This window comes from Syngnathoides biaculeatus, chromosome 19 (assembly GCF_019802595.1).
Source record: "Syngnathoides biaculeatus isolate LvHL_M chromosome 19, ASM1980259v1, whole genome shotgun sequence".
Taxonomy (NCBI): domain Eukaryota; kingdom Metazoa; phylum Chordata; class Actinopteri; order Syngnathiformes; family Syngnathidae; genus Syngnathoides; species Syngnathoides biaculeatus.
The window spans coordinates 4424100-4446439 of NC_084658.1; the positions used below are offsets into that span (position 1 = coordinate 4424100).

The 22340-nt window shown below is 41.2% G+C and overlaps 1 protein-coding gene across 11 annotated transcripts in view; it reads left to right on the forward strand.

Moving 5' to 3' along the window:
• tpk1 (thiamin pyrophosphokinase 1) overlaps positions 1 to 22340 on the forward strand; it is a 108420-nt gene that overhangs the window by 80399 nt on the left and 5681 nt on the right. For 8 of the 11 annotated variants that reach the window (XM_061805160.1, XM_061805162.1, XM_061805166.1 and 5 more), the window contains one exon: positions 1299 to 1407. The exons of 2 other annotated variants lie outside the window; for them this stretch is intronic. In XM_061805160.1, the coding sequence (XP_061661144.1) occupies positions 1299 to 1407 (109 nt within the window). Of the gene's footprint in view, positions 1 to 1298; positions 1408 to 3477; positions 3501 to 22340 lie in introns of those variants that run through there. One more of the 11 variants, XM_061805168.1, reaches the window with a different exon arrangement.

Here is a 22340-nt window from a genome sequence, read left to right on the forward strand (position 1 = left end):
GTTCAGGTTGGTGGCGCACATTACTATAATATATAAATGTGAAACTTGAGACATCGAATATCAAGTCGAAATTTATATGTATACCTGTTTTTTTACCACTCCATGTACCTGTATGCAACTATACAATGTGATTTTATTTTGTATTTTTCATCCATACCTGAATATAATCCACTCTATTAATATTATTTTTGGTAAAAAATTGCGCATTATTTTCGAGAAATTACGGTATATTGTTTCCTGGGCCATGACATCCCGCCTTGCTGGACAGGAAGAGACGCGAAGTATCCTGACATGTTGTTTCACGATTGAGACTACGTCATGTTTGTCATGCATGCCTTCGCGTCTCTTCCTGCCCAGCAAGGCGGGATGTCGCGGCCTAGGAAACAATATAACCTCCTTTTCCGGTTTTGGCATGGCTTTTGTTTTTGTGTTTTGCACTTTTCAGCATTTGTTTTGTGTTTCCGCTTTAGTTTTGGTGTTTCCATTTCTGTTTTTGTGTTTGCACTTTACAGCCACCGTACTTAACCGCGAGCTGCTAACACCCGAAGGAAAGACTGGTAGATGTCAGTCTCGCATAGGAAATTCTTTGCATTCATGAGAAGTAAAAATTTAAATATATATCAGTTGGTGCGTTCAATACCTTTTCCCTTTGTTATTCCACATTATTACACACAATCTGACTTCCGAGTTTATTTGTTGTATTTTCTTTGTATGTAAGGACTTCTTGGGAGGTTCCCAACTTCTGGGGAAAATTTCATATCAGTAGCACCTTTGAAAATATATTTAATGAGAAAAATGGTGACATAGTAAATACTTATTTCACCCACTGTATGTATTTACTTTGTATTTTAACAATTAGCTTTACCAGAGTTGTTAAAGACAAAGATCTAAGATAGGCCTTTAGGTTTAATACTGTACCAAATTTTACAATTTTTTTTTTTTAATTTTTGATGTATTCCCTCACTCTGACTCAAAAACTCCAGAATATACAGTTGGATATGCATTCTAAGGACAAGATATTGAAAAAAAATAAAAACAGTAATTTGGGAGGGGAATGACAAGACGCTACTATGACAAGAGCTGCATTTATTTTAAAGAGCCCAAGAGGCAGGAAAACTTGTCATTTAGGTTCTAAGAAGCTTTGCTTCATAAGTGTTCCCATTTTAATACCTCCCAGATCATTTTTTCCAATACCCGCTTTATCTGATTTGTACACGCGCACACCCACGCATGCACACACATGCAAACACATAGCAGTAAATGTAGAAATCAGTACAACATTTGCATTCCCTCTCCAGGGCAACCACACAATCAGGGTGAACACAGGCCTGGAGGGGGATTGGTGCAGCCTTATTCCGGTTGGAGGACCCTGTCAAACAACCACCACAGGACTTAAATGGAACCTGAGTGAGTCTGAAAAGTATTTAATAAATCCTGTTGATGTACAAGGTTTTAGGGTTAGGTGATATATAGATTTAATTTTAAATCGTGTTTTTTAGGGTCAAGAATTTTTTATCGAAAAAAATCGACATTTTGTCTTGGTAGTTTCCTTAGTCGAGTGACACACACTGTTTGCACTGAACATATGGCGACAAACAAGGAAGCACAAGTTTACTAAAAGCCAGTTTGTTTTCAGTCATTTGGAAATTTTTGGTTTTGCAATGTCAGACAATATTTTCCAGCCATCCATTTTCTTCACCGCTGCTTATCTTCACAAGGGTCGTTGGAGTGCTCGAGCCAATCCCAGCTGTCATTGGGCAGGGGGCAGGGTACACCCTGGACTAGTTGCCAGCCAGTTGCATGGAGACAGACAACAGTCGCACTTACAATCACATATAGGGGCAATTTAGAGTCTCCAATTAATGCGTGTTTTTGGGATGTAGGGGGAAACTGGAGTGTCCAGAGAAAACCCACGCAGGTACGGGTAGAACGTGCAAATCCCACACAGGTGGGGCCGGGATTTTAATCTCCAGTCCTCAGAACTGTGAGGCCAACACTCTACAGCTGCTCCACCGTGCTGCTAGTTGCGTTGCAAGATAGTTTTTAAAAAAAAAACATGACTTGGACAGTATGTTTCAAACAAATGAAAGCTGTCTGCGTATAAAAGGTTGAACATGCTAACCATTCTACATATTCTTGAAGACAGAAAGTCCAATCAAGTGCTCGTATGAGGTCTTATCCCCAAACCTAACCTCATAACCAGCTGGGTTCTTAATGAGTTGGCACCAACGAAACTTACTCCCACTCCAGGGAACCTGGGCCGTCTGTCAGGGAGGATTGTGTGTCTGCTTCTCAGTAGGCATCCCTAAAGACTGTGCATGTTTCTAAGAGGCTACACACAGCTGGCCAAGCATGCTTTGAGTGTCCTTGAATATGTTTGTATACATATTTTTATTGGAGGGCATCTGTGTTAGAGTAGGATACATCTATTCTTGTTCATTGATGTGTGTGGCTTGATCACCCCCAATATTGTGTATTTACTCAGCACCTATGTATTGGGACTCTGAATTTGTATCAAGCGTTCATTTATTTAACAGTACAATGTCATTGATAGGATACATAATCAATGAAATGCATACTGTATTGACAAAATCTCTCCCTTGGATGAAGAAGTTCAAGAATATCACAAAATGAACTTTCAAATTTACCATAACTCACATTTGTAATTATTTACAGTCGTAATTCAAGATAATTTGCTTGCATTTCCCTATTGACTAAAGGAAACTAATATTTATGCAATACAACCAAGAGGCAACCTATGAAATTACACGATTGACAAAATTGTAACCTATCAAATGATCAATTATCCCTAGTTGCTTGGTCGGGGAGCTCCATGGAGATCTTGTGTGACACAAATACACAAATCTCCATTGCAGATATCGCCCAAACATTGATTCAGTCAACTGATTAAAAATACATGATGGTTTTTGGGTTGATCATCACAGTCTTGCTAGGCCCTTGGAGACGTTATGCCTGCTTACATCATGAGCCAATTCAAATGCTTCCCTTAAGAATATAAAGATAAATCACGTTGTTTTGAGTCAAATTTCAATTTGAGAAGGGTCCTCAGTCACCGAGACCCCCTTTTTGAGTTGGTAAGGTCGGCGGGGAGCTGAAATCTCTTCCCCCAGAGTTTTATCATGTGTTCCCATTTTGGCACATTTCTTTAATAAATCATATCATTGCAGAGTTACATGATGAATAAGAGTGAAAATGAAAATAAACTGTTTGCTGTTGGAAGGTGCAAATTGTCACTGCCAATTTTTGTCATAGGTGCTCTTAAGTTTCTCATGTAAAATTCCTTTTTAGATTCTTTTTGCGAATTTTTTTAAAATGTAAACGTGTTATAATTTCATCTCTGTGTGCAGAGACTCAGCAGCCTATTGGTATCCCTCTGACTCATGTTCTCTTTTATTTCTTTGTTTTTTTTCTCCTTAATTCCATGGCTTCGGCCCTTGGTCCTCCTGCGATCCCCAGTATGCTGAGGGGTCTGTGACTGTCCCACAACTTCTCTACATCGTGGTACTTACTTCAATGGACATTCTCGTTCCCTTTCAGCCCTGCTCTTGACAGTTCATGACCGAATGTTCATATTTGGTCCTCTTCCCTTTGTGTACTCTCCCCAAACAGTCTTCAGCACGTTAAATAATTAATATTTGGTTTTTTGTGTCTGTCATCGGCTCTAATGTTGGTTTCAAGACTAAAACAATCACTAAAAACCATCAGTGCAAGAGCGGAAGCCGCAGTTTTTGTTCGCTGCCTCACTTTTGGCAACAACCTATTTTATTGTTTCACACTCACCCAACTGACTTCACTGAAGTTCTTCCCAGTGTAGGCTGAGGGTCGGAGGCTGAGGGAGCATATCAGATTTCTACAACTTCCGAAAGCCTCCTTTGCATGCACTGAGGTGACAAGTCATTTATTTTGACAAAGTTAAGATGTACAGTGCCTTGTCAAAGTATTCACCCCCCCCTGAACTTTTCAACCTTTCACCACATTTCAGGCTTCAAACATAAAGATATAAAGTTAAATTATTTTGTCAAGAATCAACAACAAGTGGGACACAATCGTGAAGTGGAATGAAATCTATTAGATATTTGATACTTTTTTAACAAATAAAAACATGAAAATTGGGGCGTGCAATATTATCCGGCCCCTTTACTTTTAGTGTAGCAAACTCACTCCAGAAGTTCAGTGAGAATCTCTGAATGATCCAAAGTTGACTGATGATGATAAATAGAATCCACCTTTGTGTAAATAAGTCCCGTGTAAATGGACCGCTGATAGTCTCAGGGTTCTGTTTAAAGTGCAGAGAGCATCATGAAGACCGAGGACCACACCAGGCAGGTCCGAGATACTGTTGTGGAGAAGTCTAAAGCCGGATTTGGATACAAAAAGATTTTCCAAGCTTTAAACATATCAAGGAGCACTGTGCAAGTAATCATATTGAAATAGAAGGAGTATCAGACTACTGCAAATCTAGCAAGACCCGGCCATCCCTCTAAACTTTCACCTCGAACAAGTAGAAGACTGATCAGAGATGCATCCAAGAGCCCCATGATCACTCTGGATGAACTGCAGACCTCTACAACTGAGGTGGGAGAGTCTCTCCAAAGGACGACAATCAGTTGTACACTGCACAAATCTTCCTTTATGGAAGAGTGGCAAGAAGAAAACCATTTCTCAAAGATATCCATAAAAAGTCTCGTTTAAAGTTTGCCACAAGCCACAAGGGAGACACTAAACATCTGGAAGAAGGTGCTCTGGTCAGATGAAACCAAAATCGAACTTTTTGGCAACAATATGAAACGATATGTTTGGCGTAAAAGCAACACAGCTCATCACCCTGAACACACCATTCCCACTGTCAAACATGGTGGTGGCAGCCTCACGGTTTGGGCCTGCTTTTCTTCAGCAGAGACATGTAAGATGGTTAAAATTGATGGGAAGATGAATCGAGCCAAATACAGGACCATTCTGGAAGAAAATCTTTTGGAGTCTGCAAAAGACCTGAGACTGGGACAGAAATTTATCTTCCAACAGAACCATGATCCAAAACGTAAAGCCAAATCTACAATGGAATGGTTCACAAATAAACGTATCCAGGTGTTAGAATGGCCAAGTCAAAGTCCAGACCTGAATCCAATCGAGAATCTGTGGGCAGAGCTGAGGACTGCTGTTCACAAATGCTCTCCATCCAACTTCACTGAGCTCGAGCTGTTTTGCAAGGAAGAATGGGCAAGAATTTCAGTCTCTCGATGTGCAAAACTGATATAGACATACCCGAAGCAACTTGCAGCTGTAATTGCAGCACAAGGTGGCGCTACAAAGTAGTAATGCAAGGGGTCCGAATAATATTGCACGCCCCACTTTTCAGGTTTTTTTTATTCAAAAAGTATAAAATATCCAATAAATGTCATTCCACTTCATAATTGTGTCCCACTTGTTGTTGATTGGTGACAAAAAAAATATTTTATATCTTTGTTTGAAGCCTGAAATGTGGTAAAAGGTTGAAAAGTTCAAGGGGGCCGAATACTTTCACAAGACACTGTACTTTTGTTTGCTGCCACCATTAGGCACAAGGACGTCTTAGTCTCCGTTCTTTGTTGGTTTTCGCCACTTTCTTCCTTGGAGTTGGCAAGTCTCGATGCCCAAATGTATTCCAGAGTCAGTTCGGTAACAATGGACAGTACTTGGGACATGATTTGTCACTCCTCAGGCCTGCTTCCACCTCTTCTCGCCGTTCTTGCGTCGCTCTGTGCTCCCCTTTTCCTCGTCTTGTAGAAAAGGCAGGTGGTCCCTTGCAATCTATGGAACCTGCTGGGGTTTTTTTTTGTCCCTGCCTGGTTTGAGTGAGGCAGGGGGGCACCTCCCACAGTGGAAGTGGGAGTAGTGGATGCTGTCGAGAATGTGGATCCTGTCCTGTCTTGTACTGTCTTGTCCTGTCCTTCCCTCACAGGGTATAGTGCTACAGCCCCAGGCAACATCCAGATTTGTTTCCTTGTTCTAGATATGTATCCATTCATCCATTATCCAATCCAAGCCTCTTTTCCTCACAAGGGTCACGGGAGAGCAGGAGCCTAACTCAGCTAGCTTCGGGCAAAAGGCGGACTACACCCTGAACTGGTTGCTAGTGAGTCACAGAGCAGATATTGACACCCTCACTGAGAGGGAATCGATCCCACGCTGCACCATAGTCATCATAGTCAGGCGTGTGTACCACTACATCATCAGTGACTCTTCTAAATATGTAATAATTTGTTTTTTTCATCCCGTTTATAACTAGAAAGTTGTCATGTCTTTGTTTCTCCTCTCCCTTTAAAAACTTTGTTTGATTCAACTCCTCAACTTTGATTCTCAGTGAACATCAATCATACTGTAACATTAAGAAACCACAGAGGAAGTTTAGAAACAACTGTGACACAGTAAAACTGTTCCAGCATAAAAGGCATACAGATCCTCTATCGTGTTTGACGCCTAACACCCGAATAGGAAAAAAAAAGTAACAAAGGACAGTACTTGTAGACCTTATATGGGACACCACAAAGTCCACGAAGGTTTAGGGATCAATCCTTTACTGTGCACGTCACACTTATATACTTGTATAGCAACCCAAATCATTCACATCTCATTGGCATCTATTTTTAGAACTCAAGATACTTTCTCATTCCGTTTCACATCATGTCCCCACAAGTGCTTTTTGTGACAAAATGCAGTTGTAGAAACCAGATAGATGGAAAGATTTGTCACGTAATGTCTCCACCCTACTGTATCTCAAGTGGTAAAGTGTGACAAAAACAAAGATGACATGACAAGATGAAACACAGCTCTGATTTGTGAAAGTCATGTTCAGTTGAAATGAGCAAAAGTGATGGGGCAGAACATTTAAGGCTGTTTTCCTAATAGAATCATTCTTTATATCTGGCTTGTTGAATCAAGCCTGATGTGCACTGTGAAGAGCAGAGCAGATATTTAAAGAACCTTTAGATGACCATGGCTCAAAGGGATTTTTGTCAAGACCGCTGTCTAATCAAAGGACTGCACTGCAGTAATGATACTAAGGGGGAAATGTACTACTAAATAATTAAGAGACTGCAGTGTGGCAAAGGTAACAATATAAGAGGCAAGCCCACAGGTCTGAAATGAATTGCTGTGATGTCCTTACGTGAAAAAGGAGTGAATAGGAATCCAGTGTTATACACATTTGCAGAAATTCACACTTTGTATGCCCTTTTTTGCTCTTCTTTGCATTATCTTTTACTTTACATTCAACGCGAAGAGAAATGGGAAACTTCAGCAGCTTTGATTACAAACTTGTGAACATAATTTTGATTAAAAAAAGAAAGTCCATTCAAAACACTTTTTTCATGAGCTAGCTCCTCTCTGTTCTGCACCACTGCCATTTAATCAATAGCTTCGAAGTGAATCAACAACTGGGGTGTCCTTTCCAACATGTCAGTGCATCACTGTAATTATGTAGTCTATAAAGAAAATTATTTAAAAGGATATCACTTAAAAAAAAAAAAACTATATGAAAAATTGGGCGGCACGGTGGGGCAACTGGTTGGAGCGTTTGGCCTCACAGTTCTGAGGACCTGGGTTTAAAAGCCCTCCCGGCCTGCATGGAGTTTGCATGTTTTCCCCGTCCCTGCATGGGTTTTTTTCTAGGCATTCCGGTTTCGTCCCACATCCCAAAAACATGCATTGATTGGAGACTCTAAATTGCTTTTCGGTATGATTGTGAGTGCAAATGGTTGTTTGTTTCTATTTGCCCTGCGATTGACCTCCAACCACTTCAGGCTGTACCCTGCCTGCTGGCCCATGATAGCTGGGATAGGCTCCAGCACTCCCGTGACCCTTCTGAGGATAACCAGCTCAGAAAATGGATGGATGGATGGATGGATAGATTAAGCAAATACATATATATACACATAGATCTAATGCAGAACACTACATATGATTGTCAGACTTAATATTAAGAGGTGATATGGTAATATAACGTATTGTAGCTAAGTAAGTACAGAATATTATCAGAAAATTACTCATTTATTCTTGTATGCGCAATTTTTTTCTTGCCAAATACTAAGTCTAAGCAATTTTATTCAGAAATCAAAATCGTATTATGGCATAATGTTTTTTTTGTGTATTGCAAAGTTAGAAAAGGCTAAAATACATATGGTTCGTACTCTATCCTATACAAAATACAAATATTGCAGGCCTTAACAGCTGACTCTGACTTAATTCAATTACTTTTAAGCTCAAACTTGTCTGCTAATGCCAATGATTATGCAAAGTCTGGCTGAGTTTTCTGCACTCTTGATTAGTCGAGACCACGGCCATGAACCCACACAAAATTCTCGCAGGCCTCTCTCAGCTTGGTTAATTGGCCCTGCCTACAGTAACGCTTTTAGACTCCTGCCAATTTATTTGCAAAATAAGCCTTTCCCTGCCTCATTTTCCCTCTCATTGTGAATTCCATTGCCCTTTATGTACCCCACAATCAAGTGGCAAGGGAATCATCCGTTATCACGTGAAAGTGACATTGGATGTCACTGAGCTTGAATGACCCTCAACAGAACCTTTGCGGTGGTTTACAGTAACTGTCCTGTCAAATGCTTTGAAATCCATTTACATCTGGAATTGTTAAGTCATTAACAAACATAGCCAAAAGATTAGAAAATAACGTATTTTGGTTAGAGTATTCTTGAAGTTTTATTTTATTTTATTCCCCATATGTCACATTAGTAAACAAAGGCCAGTCCTCTGAGATATTTCTTTTGGGTACCATTAAAATGATTTGGAGGAGGAAAGGAGATGCTTATGTTTTATTACTTTAAATGTCTGAATGGAGCCTGTATGACACCGACTAATTGTTTTGTAAATTGTGCTCAAATAAATGTCATCTTCCATCATTGTAAGAGACTGCCATGTTAAATATAAATTATTGTCATGTTGCATTCTCAGCAATATTGCCATCTCCGAGTAAGTAATTTATATTAGTGTATTATCCTCTGACCTCCAGACGTCCAAATAGCAGATTGTTTTTTCAGCATATTTTCTTTAACCTATATTTAGCTATGATTGCCCGGATGGTGCCAGTGGTGACAACTGACTGCTCCTGAATAAATCGATTCGCAGTGCCGGTTTTTTCAGACCTAAAAAAAAAGTGCAATCCTCAGTTCAGAAAAACTTGGATAATTTTGTTGTATCTTCAAAATACAATGTGGAGCTCTATCAAAACTGTAGTGGCTACAGTCGAAATGACAAGCATGCGCCTCACGTTTTTATTTGTTTTGCTGTGCACGTTATTTGTTTTCATCCTCACCAGCTGCTTTTATCCTCATGAACGGTCTATTGAATTAAGAGCTGTTGTCTATCATATAAAAAAAATCCTCCAATTGGTTACTTGAAGTATTTAATTCTTTTTATACATAATTATGTAAATGAAGTAGTTTCTTTTGGGGAGGGTGGAAGTTTTATTTGAGACTCTTATCAACTAAGTAAGTAAGCATTTTTTTCTGATCTATTGGTAGTCTTCCAATTATATTCTTGTTACATTTTGGTGAGAGAAAGTATATTTTGGATTCATATTCAATTCATATTCATTTTTTTCAACACGTTGGAGGCACTTAAATAGCTGTAGTTTTTCACCTCAGATTGGGATTCATGCTTATTTTTTAGTTTGTTCTGAAGAAAAGTCAACAATTACTCTCATGATCAATGCCTCAAATTTGAATGGCAAGATCAATCTTAATTACTGACTCATAAATGTTTAAAGAAAGTTAGATTGAAGGTTTTTTCGTTTTTGTGTTCTCATAACGTTAGAGAAACTTCAAAAGGCTCATCAGTTTAAAGTATGCAAAATCGAATATGTAATTTAACATGCATCATTTTGAGATTGATTCATTAATTCATTCCTTCAAATGCTAGCAAGTCTTCATAAAGTCTTGATAAAGGCCACCGTGAACACAGGTGGACTTTGGGAGCATCATCTCCTGGTGAGGCAAGGCAATCGAGGAATCATAATTAAAAGTAAACTTCTGCGAAAGATTAGAAAGCTAAGCCTTTTTCTTAATTAGGAGTGGGTTGTTTATGAAATGTAAACACACGGGCGCACAGCTGAGACCGTTTTAATGAGAAGTCCACGACATTATCCATTTTTGTGAGGTTCACCTCAAACCCGGTAGAGTAACCGGAATGCAGCAGTTTGACAACTTGGGGTGAAAGAGCAAATGAAGTCTACACATTTGGGAGAAACCGATTTAAGTACATCATAAGTATTTTGAAATTGGATGTTATGATCGGGAGAAAAAAACATTTTTTTCAAACAAAATATGAAATGCTTTGAGCTGCTAAAGCAGCAAGGATAAAATTATATTATGTGCAGTTGTCACACAGACACACACATACACAAACATTCACCATTGAGCCCTTTTTATATATTTCATCTCTCTTGTTAAGCAGACAAGTAGAATCTGTCATGTGGTTCAGTGAACTTTTATTTAGTAGCCCTAGACCTTCTGAGATCCATCCATTTCCAATACGCTTATCCTCACAAGGATTGCGGGAGTGCTGGTGCCTATCCTAGCTAACTTAAAGCGAAAGGCAGAGACTACACCCTTAAGTGGTTGCCAGTCAGTCACAGGGCACATATCGACACCTTGACGGAGTGGGAATTGACTCCAAACTGCCCGCACCAATGTCAGGCATGTGTACATTTCAAGATAATTTTTTGTCAAAATCCAAATATTAATTTTGACCTTTCTGTTCTTCTACCTTTTTAATATTAATATATTCTTGTCTTGTTTTAGTCCCCTTCTCTACTCAACATGATGGTGGCCAGTTGTGGAGGTGGGAGGGGGATTGTCTGAAAGCTTCTAGCTTCAGTAGTGTACTCATGTACATATACAGGTCTTTAACCAGAACCCTTATTAGCTGTGACCTTGTCCTCCTGGTTCCGCAGTTGTCCTTATCAAAACCCCTCATTAAGTCCAACACTAGGACACGCTCTTATTGCCCCAATGACAAACACCACCTCAAACCCTTATCAACACAACACATCATTTTCAGCATTACCTGACTGAGTGACACCCTACCCTTCTACCACCCGAGTCAAGGTTTTCTAGTTGAAGGTCAACTAAGCAGCAAACTGTTTTCCTCTTGACGCTCTTAGACAAATCCATTGGCTGCATCATAAAAATTTAATAGAACTGGATATCCTGGCGAAGCAGATGGTGCTGACAGTGCAAGCCTGAGTATTGGCTTATGTCATGGCCAATAAATAACACTACATAAAGGGAGAAAGTATTGGCGTCCCACTGATGATTCACCAGTTTAATCATATTAAGCCAAGTCTCTATCTATCTATCTATCTATCTATCTATCTATCTATCTATCTATCTATCTATCTATCTCTATCTATCTATCTGTCTATCTATCTATCTATCTATCTATCTATCTATCTATCTATCTATCTATCTATCTATCTATCTGTCTCTCTGTCTGCCTGTCTGTCTGTCTGTCTATCTATCTATCTATCTATCTGTCTATCTGTCTGTCTGTCGGTCGCTCTGTCGGTCGCTCTGTCGTCGCTCTGTCTGTCTGTCTGCCTGCCTGCCTGCCTGCCTGCCTGCCTGCCTGTCTGTCTGTCCGTATACAGTTGAAGCATACACATACAAAATAAAATGCAATCATAAACATCCCTCCATCCATTTTCTACAATATACTCACAAGGGTCATGAGTATCCTGGAGCCTATCCCAGCTAACTGCAAGTGAAATGCGGGGTACATCCAGAACTGGTTGCCAGCTGATCACGGGCCACATATACTGTAGATAAACAACCATTCACAGTCAGACTGATAGAATAGTACACTTCAATTGGCTTACCGTGCATGTTTTTGGGGGGATGTGGGAGGAAACCGAAGTGTCCACAGAGGCACAGTGAGAACATGCAAACGCCACACGGGTGAGGCCAGATTTGAACATGTGTCCTGTAGGGATTTTCGAGTTTGGACCCTACGCGTGTTCACGAGTCGAGGAAGATATGACCAATGATGAGAAAAAGTTAACAGCAAATGGATTTATTCCAAAGGAATGTCCAGTACAGACGTCCAGGTCTTATCTAGGTATCTGCCGGACACGAGACGTGTGTCTTCTCTGGCATCATAGCCAAAGAAGAAGACAAAAGCTGCCTGGTAACACAAGGTTTTTATATGTATGGGTCCATGGTAAAACTGGCTGCAGCCCCCCTCTTAACCATATTTTTTGTTAAATAACCCAAATACACGATAAAACGCAAACTAAACCTATACTGGACCATGCAATGTTGTCTGAAAAAATGGCGGGAGCAAAAACGGGCTTTGGTTTATGCAGATCTCTGGCCTCTGATTGGTCAGTGACGCGGATTGCGCAATATCCACGGAGGGGTCAATTAGACGGGTTAAAAGAGAATGAATACAAGGAATGCAACAGCATCCAGAGGGTGAGAATAGAGGTGAAGACACCCAGAGAGAGGAAGACTGATGAAATGACACCCTTCCATTTACCAAACACATTCATCCAGTTATCCCACATAAACGTGCCAACACCAGAGTGTTTCATTTTCTTAGTAAGGGTTCTAAGTCCATCTACGGCCTGAGTGAGGCGCCCCCCCGGTTGGGTGCTATTTGGCAAACACCTCCTTTCTCGACCAACAGTGCATCTAATGCGGTTCTATTTTGGAAAGTCATAATAGATGTAGCCTTAAGTTGCTCATGTACAGCTTCAAGTCCTTCAAGGGGCAAATTGCCCAAACGTTGCACATTATAATGTATGTAATTGGTACGGTCGACATTTTCATTAGGAGCAACGGGGAAAGAGCGGAAATTACAGGTATATTTTCAAAACCGGCAACTACCTAATCAGCCACTTTCTAGTCGTCTTGGACACCAAGGGGCACGCCAATAGCGTCAATGTAGGTGGGGTCGTCAGCACCGAGCCAGGTAGGTTTGGACCTACGTGAACGGTGTAATAGGCCAAGAGATTCCTTGACGTTTTCAGGAGCAACCGCCAGATCATCTAGGATGACAGGAACAACGGAAATAGGCAAAAGTAAAGTTACTCATGCACATCTGCCCGTACTGTTACGTGGGAGGCGGTCGAAGATACGGTCCCCTCCGCACCACCACCACACAGCAGTACAGCTGACAGGTTGGAAGAAAGGTGTTTCCTGGGTCTCTGCACACTGATCATCAGAGATATTGCTAGTTGGGGCACCATTATATTTAAGGAAAATACAGGTGAAGTTTTGGCGTGCCACAGCACGATTAAACACAGGTTTGTTCTTTTGGGCTGGTGTTACCGGGTGAGCAGTATCCCAAATTTTGCATTCATTTTTAGTTGGCACATAATTTTTCATAAGCTCCAGAACACAGGTGGAGTTGACAGAAGAAGAAACAACACATAACATAGGTCTCGGTCCCATGCATACAATACAGTCACTCGGGGTTAGCCCCTTGTTCTGCCATTAGTAACCAATTATTGTTTACTGCGCTAATGCCTGTCAAAACCCTAAACCACTCATCAACAGATAGGGCGATTTTTATAATACAACTCTTCTCTGATAAATATTTTCCGGGTGGGTCGTGCTAACAGCTGGCACTGATATGGGTGTAGGTATGGGGTATTTTTGAGCGATTTCCCAGATCAAAATACCAAGAACCACAATTACATCAATATTAAGAATGCCATGGATTCCTGCTCTCCCTCTCTTCGTCCGAAAAGCAATTGGACCATCTGTAGGAATCATGGCTAGTAAAACAACAACAAACCATAAAATAAAAGTGCAATTAAGAGTCTGTAGCAAGGCGAACCATTGAATAATGAAACCACTTAGTTCCTTTTCCCTCCAAGCGGACGGCTTTGGAGGTACGAGCAGTCACCTTGTGAGGGCCAGACCAACAGGTTCTGACCACTTACGAGAGAGTCGTTTAAGGTAAACAGATGACCATTCAGGAAGATCATGTTGGATTAATTGGATATAAAGTTATCTCATATTTGCTTTCTTGGGTTTTTAATGCTTATTTGATGCAATGCAATCGAGAGGCACATTGGGTGCCATGGAAACTTTGCTACGATGTACTTTCACAATGTGATGCAATCAATTTACATTGGGTGCCGTGGAAACACCAGACAGTGATGCAGAAGACAACAAAGACTGATATCCAGAGGATGGTGAAAACATCGCAAAGACTCACATGGACTATTTTTGTCATGGTTGCTTTGTTTGTTACAATTTGCTTTGTGTGATGCGGACCACGCTAAGGAATAAAAAAGTGGAAACGTGGATATGTGATTAGAACGGGATGGAGATTGTGAAAGACACATCCCACATTCTCCTCACGAGCCAGAAGTTCCTCTTGTCTTCCTCCCTTGATAATTTTACTTTAAATGTCCTAGGTTGTTTAAACCTGACAGATCAAGTGTAGGAGGTAGTGATGGAAGAGAGTCCTGGATCTGTAAGGAGAAATTAGAAGCAAAAGAATGTAGTTGTGTCCAAAACAGTTTATGAGAAAACTTGGGAGACACAACGGCATCCTCCAGCGGTTGGAATGAGGAGGAAGGGCCAGGCATCAGATGACCTGTAAGAAGTTCATAAGGAGAGAAACCAATAGAGCGAGACACAGTTTGTCTCACAGACATTAGAGCAAGGGGAAGAGCCTGAACCCATTTCATGCTGGAAGAGGTAGATATTTTAGCCAGTTTTTCCTTCAACGTGCAATTGGGGTGATTTAACACAACCAAACTTGTGAGTTAACCGTTCTCTACAGTAGCTAGGTGTGTGGATGTGAAATGTGTACCATTGTCCGAGTAGATGAGAGCGGGGAAACCGTACGTTGGAATCCAGTGGTTCACCAAAGCTTTCATTACCGACATGGCGTCTTCGCGAGTGCAGGGGTAGGCTTTAGGCCATCCCGAAAAGGTGTCAACAAAAACAAAAAGGTAGCGCTTACCTTGAACAGGAGTGATCATGTCTATGAAATCCATGACCAGTTCCGCACCGGGCAAGGTGGGTGGGTCAAATGAACCTGGCAACAGTCTAAGTGTGGGGCGAACATTGTGTAGCTGGCAAATATTACAGTCACGACAGTGGGCATGACACAAGTCAGACATTTTAGGATGCCACCACATGTGAAGTTTGGTTAGCATGGCTCTGGGGCCAATATGAGCCATAGAGTGAGTTTTGGTCAAAATATGTTTTTTTCAGGAGAGGCGTTGTGCTGTATTTTAACCAATTCAATATGAGACGGAGGTCTGGGCAGGTCAGGAGACGATTTGTCAGATAATTGGACTACACTTGGGTGCGAGTGGGACACAGAAGAATGCATTTGCCAAATCTATCGCTATGAAGTATTTGAGATGTGATGGTAGACACCATTGTGTGGGGGTCTGGTAGATGTAACAATGGTGTGGTCATTACATCATTAACGGCTCTCAAATCATGTGCCATAAGATAAGTGTTCGCATCTGCTTTAAAAACTGGCCTGAGTGGTGTACACCACGAGGAGGTGGATGTTTCCAGGACTCCAGAATTCCACAGGCCAGTGAGAGTGTCCTCCATCCCCTGGTTAGCAGCTGCGGGTCAAGGATATTGAGGTCTGTAAAAATGTGATCCTAGAAAAACAGTGATTTTAATGTCTGGTGTCTTAGTACAATGTCCAACATCAAAGGGTCCAGAGGACCAAACTAATTTAGGCAGTTCGTTTAACATTGACTTGGCATCGTCATGGACAGAGCAGTCACGTCTGTGTTCTCTACTTGGGGTCTCGTGTTCTAATATGGTGATATTAGTTGTCGGATGTGGCATCAGGAACAATGATGTAGTATGCATCTGTAGATTTGGAGATCTGTATGTTGGGGTGTGGTGTGTCCTCCCAGTCAGTCATTTGTCGTTTCACCACAGGTCCCAGCTGCCGGGCCTCATGTCCTGGGAACAGACTGAGTGAAATGTGGGGTACTGACTCTTCTTGCATTTTGAACCATGTTATTTGATCTGGTGTAAGAGCAGGATGCTGCTACGCCCTCTCTTGCTGCATATATATGTGTGGACGTAATGTCCCAAGTATTACCTTGTATGCATGCAAAGTACTCCATGTATACTAGATTGTGGTTGCAGTCGTAATATAGTGTGCAATGGTATGGATCTAGTTGAGGCAGGTAAGCCCTAAGAGTGTTTAACCAGGGCTTCCACAACAGAAATTGATGTATGACCTCAGAACTGTGAGGCCAAAGCTTTACCAGCTGCTCCACCGTACTGTCATAATATAATAATAATAATATAATAGTCATCGTGTTATTTCCAATGTGAGAGGACGCTTCACATCAAATCAACAAGACAGTTTTCACTAACACCCCCCCCCCTTTAGCGCCTCTCTCGTCCTCTGTGTGTGTGTGTGTGTGTGTGTGTGTGTGTGGTGTGTGTGTGTGTGTGTGGTGTGTGTGTGTGTGTGTGTGTGGTGTGTGTGTGTGTATGTGTGTGTGTGTGTGTGTGTGAGAGAGATGTACTGAGGTGTGATTCAGGGCATGTGTGTGTGTGCATGTTCAACGTGCCTCTTCTCATTTTTGCAGTCCTTCACTTGTGTCCACATATCAAACACAACTTTCCTCAGCTCCTTCTTTTCCTCAGGGGATCCTTGATGCCCTCAACGTCACATGCCACCTTACCAGCCGTCTCGGGTAGTTTCTTGGTCGCATTCCAACATCCATCTCCCCCACATAGGGCGAAGAGTGAGTTGGATACAGGTCGTGCTTGGCGCCGGTCCGGGAGTAATTGTACCATCTTCTTTACTTACTTTGCCTTCGTTCGACTTACCATTACCCTTTTTTCACTTCCTTTACCTTCGTGCAACTTACCGTTACCCTTTTTTCAACGTTGCAGTCACTGTCACCGTCATTAAATGGGCAGTGCACCTTTCTCTGTTCACCTCTTTAAATTCCATGAGCCCTTATTTAATGTCTCTTACATCTTTCATAGTCTTTTACAGTTATATTATATTTACATAGTCTCTGTCAAGTTCCTATAACTTCATTGTCAGTTTGTCCCAATTGCGAATTTTACCCAAGTTGTGCTAAGACATGAGGGCAGTTGGGGTTAGAGATGAAAGTGCAGGAGATGGGCTAAGATGCAAAAATATGACACGGTGTGGCGACCCCTAACGGGACAAGCCGAAAGGAAAAGAAGAAGAAGTGGTCACTCTTTTTCGACTAAACCCCATCCGAATTCCTATCGCGCAACAAATTGGCCTATACTATTCGGTTTTTTCGTATGCCACCTTGTGACATCCCAGGCTCAAACCGACGGCAAACCCTCTGTTTTTAAGGGATCCCTTCCCCCTTAGGTGTAACAGGTAAACCTCACAGTGCAATTGTACGTCTACAATATACATCAGCTACGAGGGGATATACAACTTCTCTTTATCTCTTATTCTCTTTATCTCTTATTCTCAATAACTCAGATGAGGCATGAACAATCTGATACCAATGACTTCTCAAATTTAGGCAGTTCAATATGGAGAATTTGACAGTTAACAGGCTTCTGCTTACCTTTGGTTTTGGTCGCGACCTGGAGAAGTCAGAAGTACAGACGACCACCCTCGACTTGTCTGTATAAAACTCCTGTGTTTCTCATATGTCTCTCTCTATCTCATATGTCGACGGCCAACGCTTGGCTACCTCCCTCTACTTACGGTCGGGGTCACCAAATTGTAGGGATTTTCGAGTTTGGACCCCAGCGTGTTCACGAGTCGAGGAAGATATGACCAAAGGTTAGAAAAAGTTAACAGCAAATGGATTTATTACAAAGGAATGTGCAGTACAGACGTCCAGGTCTTATCTAGGTATCTGCCGGACACGAGACGTGTGTCTTCTCTGGCATCATAGCCAAAGAAGAAGACAAAAACTGCCTGGTAACACAAGGTTCTTATATGTATGGGTCCATGGTAAAACTGGCTGCACCCCCCCCATCCCCGCAGTCTGATCCTGGGCCGGGATGGTAACTTTCCGCTCCTGATCTGGTGTCGTTCGTCTCCACGGGAACCCCAGAGAGAGGAGGATGGCACCAGACGGTTTTCTGCGTACAAAGATCAAGGACAACTACCGGCTCCACAACACATCCTTGTCTGATTAGCAAATCGACAACACTATCTGTTGATTACATGTATATTCATATTTAAGCAAATAATGAAAGTGCAATAAAAGTAAAATAGTTTTCAGTCCTCAGAAATGTAAGGTAGATGTGGTCACCAGTCATCCACTAGCACAATATAAATGGATCCACCCATTTTCTGAGCTGCTTCTCACAAGGGTCTTGGGAGTGCATGAGCCAATCCCAGCTATCATCGGGCAGGAAGCGGGGTACACCCTGAACTGGTTGCCAGCAAATCGTATGGGACATAGAGAAAGACAAGTCGCACTCACAATCACACCTAGGGGCAATTTAGAGTCTCCAATCGATGCATGTTTTTGGGATGTGGGAGGAAACCGGAGTGCCCGATGGAAACCCACGCAAGCATGGGGAGAACATGCAAACTCCACACAGGTGGGGCCGAGATTTGAACCCCTCCTCTTCAGAACTTTAAGCCCAATGCTCTAACCAGTTGTTCCACTGTGCCACCAATGTAAATACATACAATATATATATATTGTTTAAAAGCATGCCCCACCCCCTTTCTTATCAAATTTATTTCTATTCACAAAATGCCAAAAGAAAGTGATTTTTTTTTTTTTTTTTTTTTGCCAATTTTGAATTATTTTCTTCAACTTCACAAGTTTACATACATCTCATTACCATTTGGTACCATTGCCTTTCAACTGCATGATTTGGGTCCCACATTTTGTAAATTGTTTCAGAAACTTCTCTCAATACTGGAAATTTGGCCCAAATTGCTCCGATGGATGAATCAGATTAGTGTGGGTCCAGAATACCCCCCTCATAAAAATATACCAAAACATAAAATAATACAACAAAATAATAAATTGATTTCGCTAACTCCGATGCCTGTATATGACTTAACCATTTCAGTCAATATGAGGGAGAGCAGAAAGTTACATTTTCCAAGCCACTTATCATCAAGAGGGTTGCAGGAGTGCCTCAACCAATCCCCTAACATTAAAGGAAAGGCCGACTACATCCTGAACTGGTCGCCAGTCAGTTGCACGGTACATAGGAACACCATACTGAGCAGAAATCGATCCCTCGCTCCCCCCGTACCACTACACCATCAGTGACCCTTGAGCAGAAAGTGCCAGAAGATATGATAAAGAAAATTCTTAACAAGGGCTGATATTAAAAGGATTTGCGTCCAGTGAACCTTCAGGTGGAAATTGACACAGGACTAGAACAATCAACTACAATAGTAGGAGAAGGACGATGTTTAGAATGTATTGCGCAGGGCCCACCCAAACTTCCTGAGCGTTGCTCCTTGGAAAAGAAAATACAAACCATATTTGTGTCCTCATTCAATGTGATTGGACATGTTTGAAAAACGTGAGGCAATGCATTTACATAAACGTTTGCTTCCACACCATCTGGAAACTGCATACAAATGTGAGCTTAGCATATATTCATTTAGGAGTTCAGAGGGATGAATATTTCTTTTCATAATGGAAATATCACATGACTTCAAGAAGGATTGCTGAGGCAGAAGTAAACCAGGCCTCACACTTTGCAAACTTCAGACGAGTTTCTGTGCACCTCGAGAAGCATTTTTAAAAAATCGAATTCTCGATCTGTTTTAGTTGCTGAGACAAAACATTCAACCTGCACATTTTCTGACATTTTTTGGGCCTACCTTTAGGGGGATACTAGTCAAATTTTGTTATTGATTGTGATTGTGAATATTAATTGTGAGTGAACTCTGGTGACTGGTTAAATGAATGAAAATCAGAAAGCACTAATTGATTGTGGTTTCTCTTATGTAGACAAGAGTCCTCTTCTTACTTACAGACAGAGGTTGTATTAGATTACCGAACAGTAACTCCCATGTTATCAAGTAAAACATGTTCCTAAAATGCAAAAATAAAACAGAACTAGTCCCTCCGTCTTCTCAGAAAAAAAACAGATTCCCTTGTCTGCTTTTTCGTGACATTTTACATTCCTCTCCTCTGGGTAATTTGTTGTGCAAATATACACCTTCTCTGTATAGTTGATGGGCCCTTTCAGCTGTGGCATGCTGGAAATGCAATTACAGGCAGCAAACATCCCCATTGTTATCACTGGAGGGTGTGACGCTCATTCTCAGCCCCCTCTGCAGCGGGGGCTGCTATTGATCATTATCAGCTTTGATGAGGGGATTACTAATGAAGCAATTTGAAAGCCATGTGCCCTCTGTAAAGATTTTGCCCAGAATTTATGAGCAGACTATGTTTGTGTCTAGGTATGGGTGTTTTTTTTTTTTTTTTTAAACCATGTGAAAATGTATTGCCCCCCTTTTTGTATTGTTAATATTTTTTCACATAGTTTCCCCACTTTGATCCTCATACAAATGTAAATGGTAGACAAATATAACGCAACTGAACTTAAAAAGCCTTTTTAAGTGTTGATTTCATTCATCAAGGAAAATAAAATACCGTAATTTCCGGCCTACAGAGCGCACCTGATTATAAGCTTTACATTGCAACAACTCGGTAGCACGAACATGACTGGTTTAAAAAAAAAAAAACATAAGGGTAAAAAAAAAAAAACAACTGCGGCAGCTACACAGTAGCAACTCGGTCGCACAGCACTGACAGGGCCGATTAAAAAAAAAAAAAACATACCAGTAAAAGTCACCTCCTCGGCACATATATCCCATATCCCACTGGTCTCACTCTTACCTTTTCCGCTCGAGTGCCCCCTAGCGTCCATTCGAAAAAGTGCATAAATTAGCCGCATCAACGCATCAACCAAAGGGTTGAAAGCGGGTGAAAAAAGTTGCAGCTTATCGGCCGGAAATTACGGTATTCAAGGTTACCTGCCCTGTGTGAAAATGTAAATAGCCCCCTTGTTAAACCACAAATAGTCATAAATTACAATTGTTGGTTAATATTTACTGATCACACCCGAACCTGATTACCTCCAAATCTGTTCGTTCAAAAAAATCACTTAAACAGAATCTGTTCTGACAAAATCAAGTCAGACAAGAGATCTAAAAAAAGCTGCAACAAAATGACACAATCCAAAGCAATTACCCAACAGTTGAGAAATAAAGTAATCGACATCAATCTTGAAAGGGTTTAAAAAGCCATGTGTAAAAGTTTATGACTCTAGTGATAATAGATAGATAATGTGGAACAGAGGTGAACCTCTCCAGGAGTGGCCGGTCTACAAAGATTACCCCAAGGAAAAGATCCATCACTCATCCAGGAGGCTACAAAGGACCTCAGAACAACTTCTTTTTTTCTTTTTTTGCATCCTGTTCAGTTGTTAGATCAAGCAGAATGTAGAATCTGCATCCCCTTTATATTGGAACATTTTTACTGTGTCACAGTGGAGTTTTTGCGCTTCCCCTGTGATTTTTTTTTTTTTTTGTATTGTAATTTAAATTTATTGAAGATCAGTCGATTAGTCAAACAGAACAAAATTTCTACGGGGATGAGAGAAAAAAAAGAACAGAGCACTAACTGTAAACAGAAAGCGAAAAGGAAATCATTCCATAGCTACAGCAAACAAACATTAAAGTGACGAAAGAACAGGGTAAGATAGGACAGGAGAACAAGCATGCAAGACAAGGATTGTGAACATGGCTATACAAGTGGAATTTGGTGGGACAGACTAAGTGAATTACAGAATTCTATAGAATGAGAATATAAGTGGGGTGATACATAAGCTCTTCATGTAATGGCCAGAGAAAACACACCCAGGCACGGGGAGAACATGCAAACTCCACACAGATCGGGCCGAGATTGAACCCAGGTCTCCAGAACCGTGCCCCCCCCCAACACCACTTGTTTAATATTTCTCCTCCTACACTTTGTGGTTCAGCCTCTGCTCACTCAATCATTAAGCAACTTCCCAAGTAGCTTTTTTCCCCTTGTTTTGCATCAGTCTGCTCTGATACAAGGCTTGTTTTCTATCCTTTGAAGCAGAAGAGGCAGTTTTTAAGCCCGTTTGATGTGTGCAAACGCCTGTGATGTGTGTGTGCAGACGCCTGTGGACAAGCGATTGTCTTCATTCTTTTCTGCCTTTGTTCTCTTCTGTTCTTTTTCCTTTGCATTTAAGTATCCATGTGAATCATTATCAACTTGTGTACTTTAATGCAACTCGTGGAATGAGAAATTGTCAAGCATTGGTTTTGATTAATAGTGCTCTGCTTATGCAAAGTCC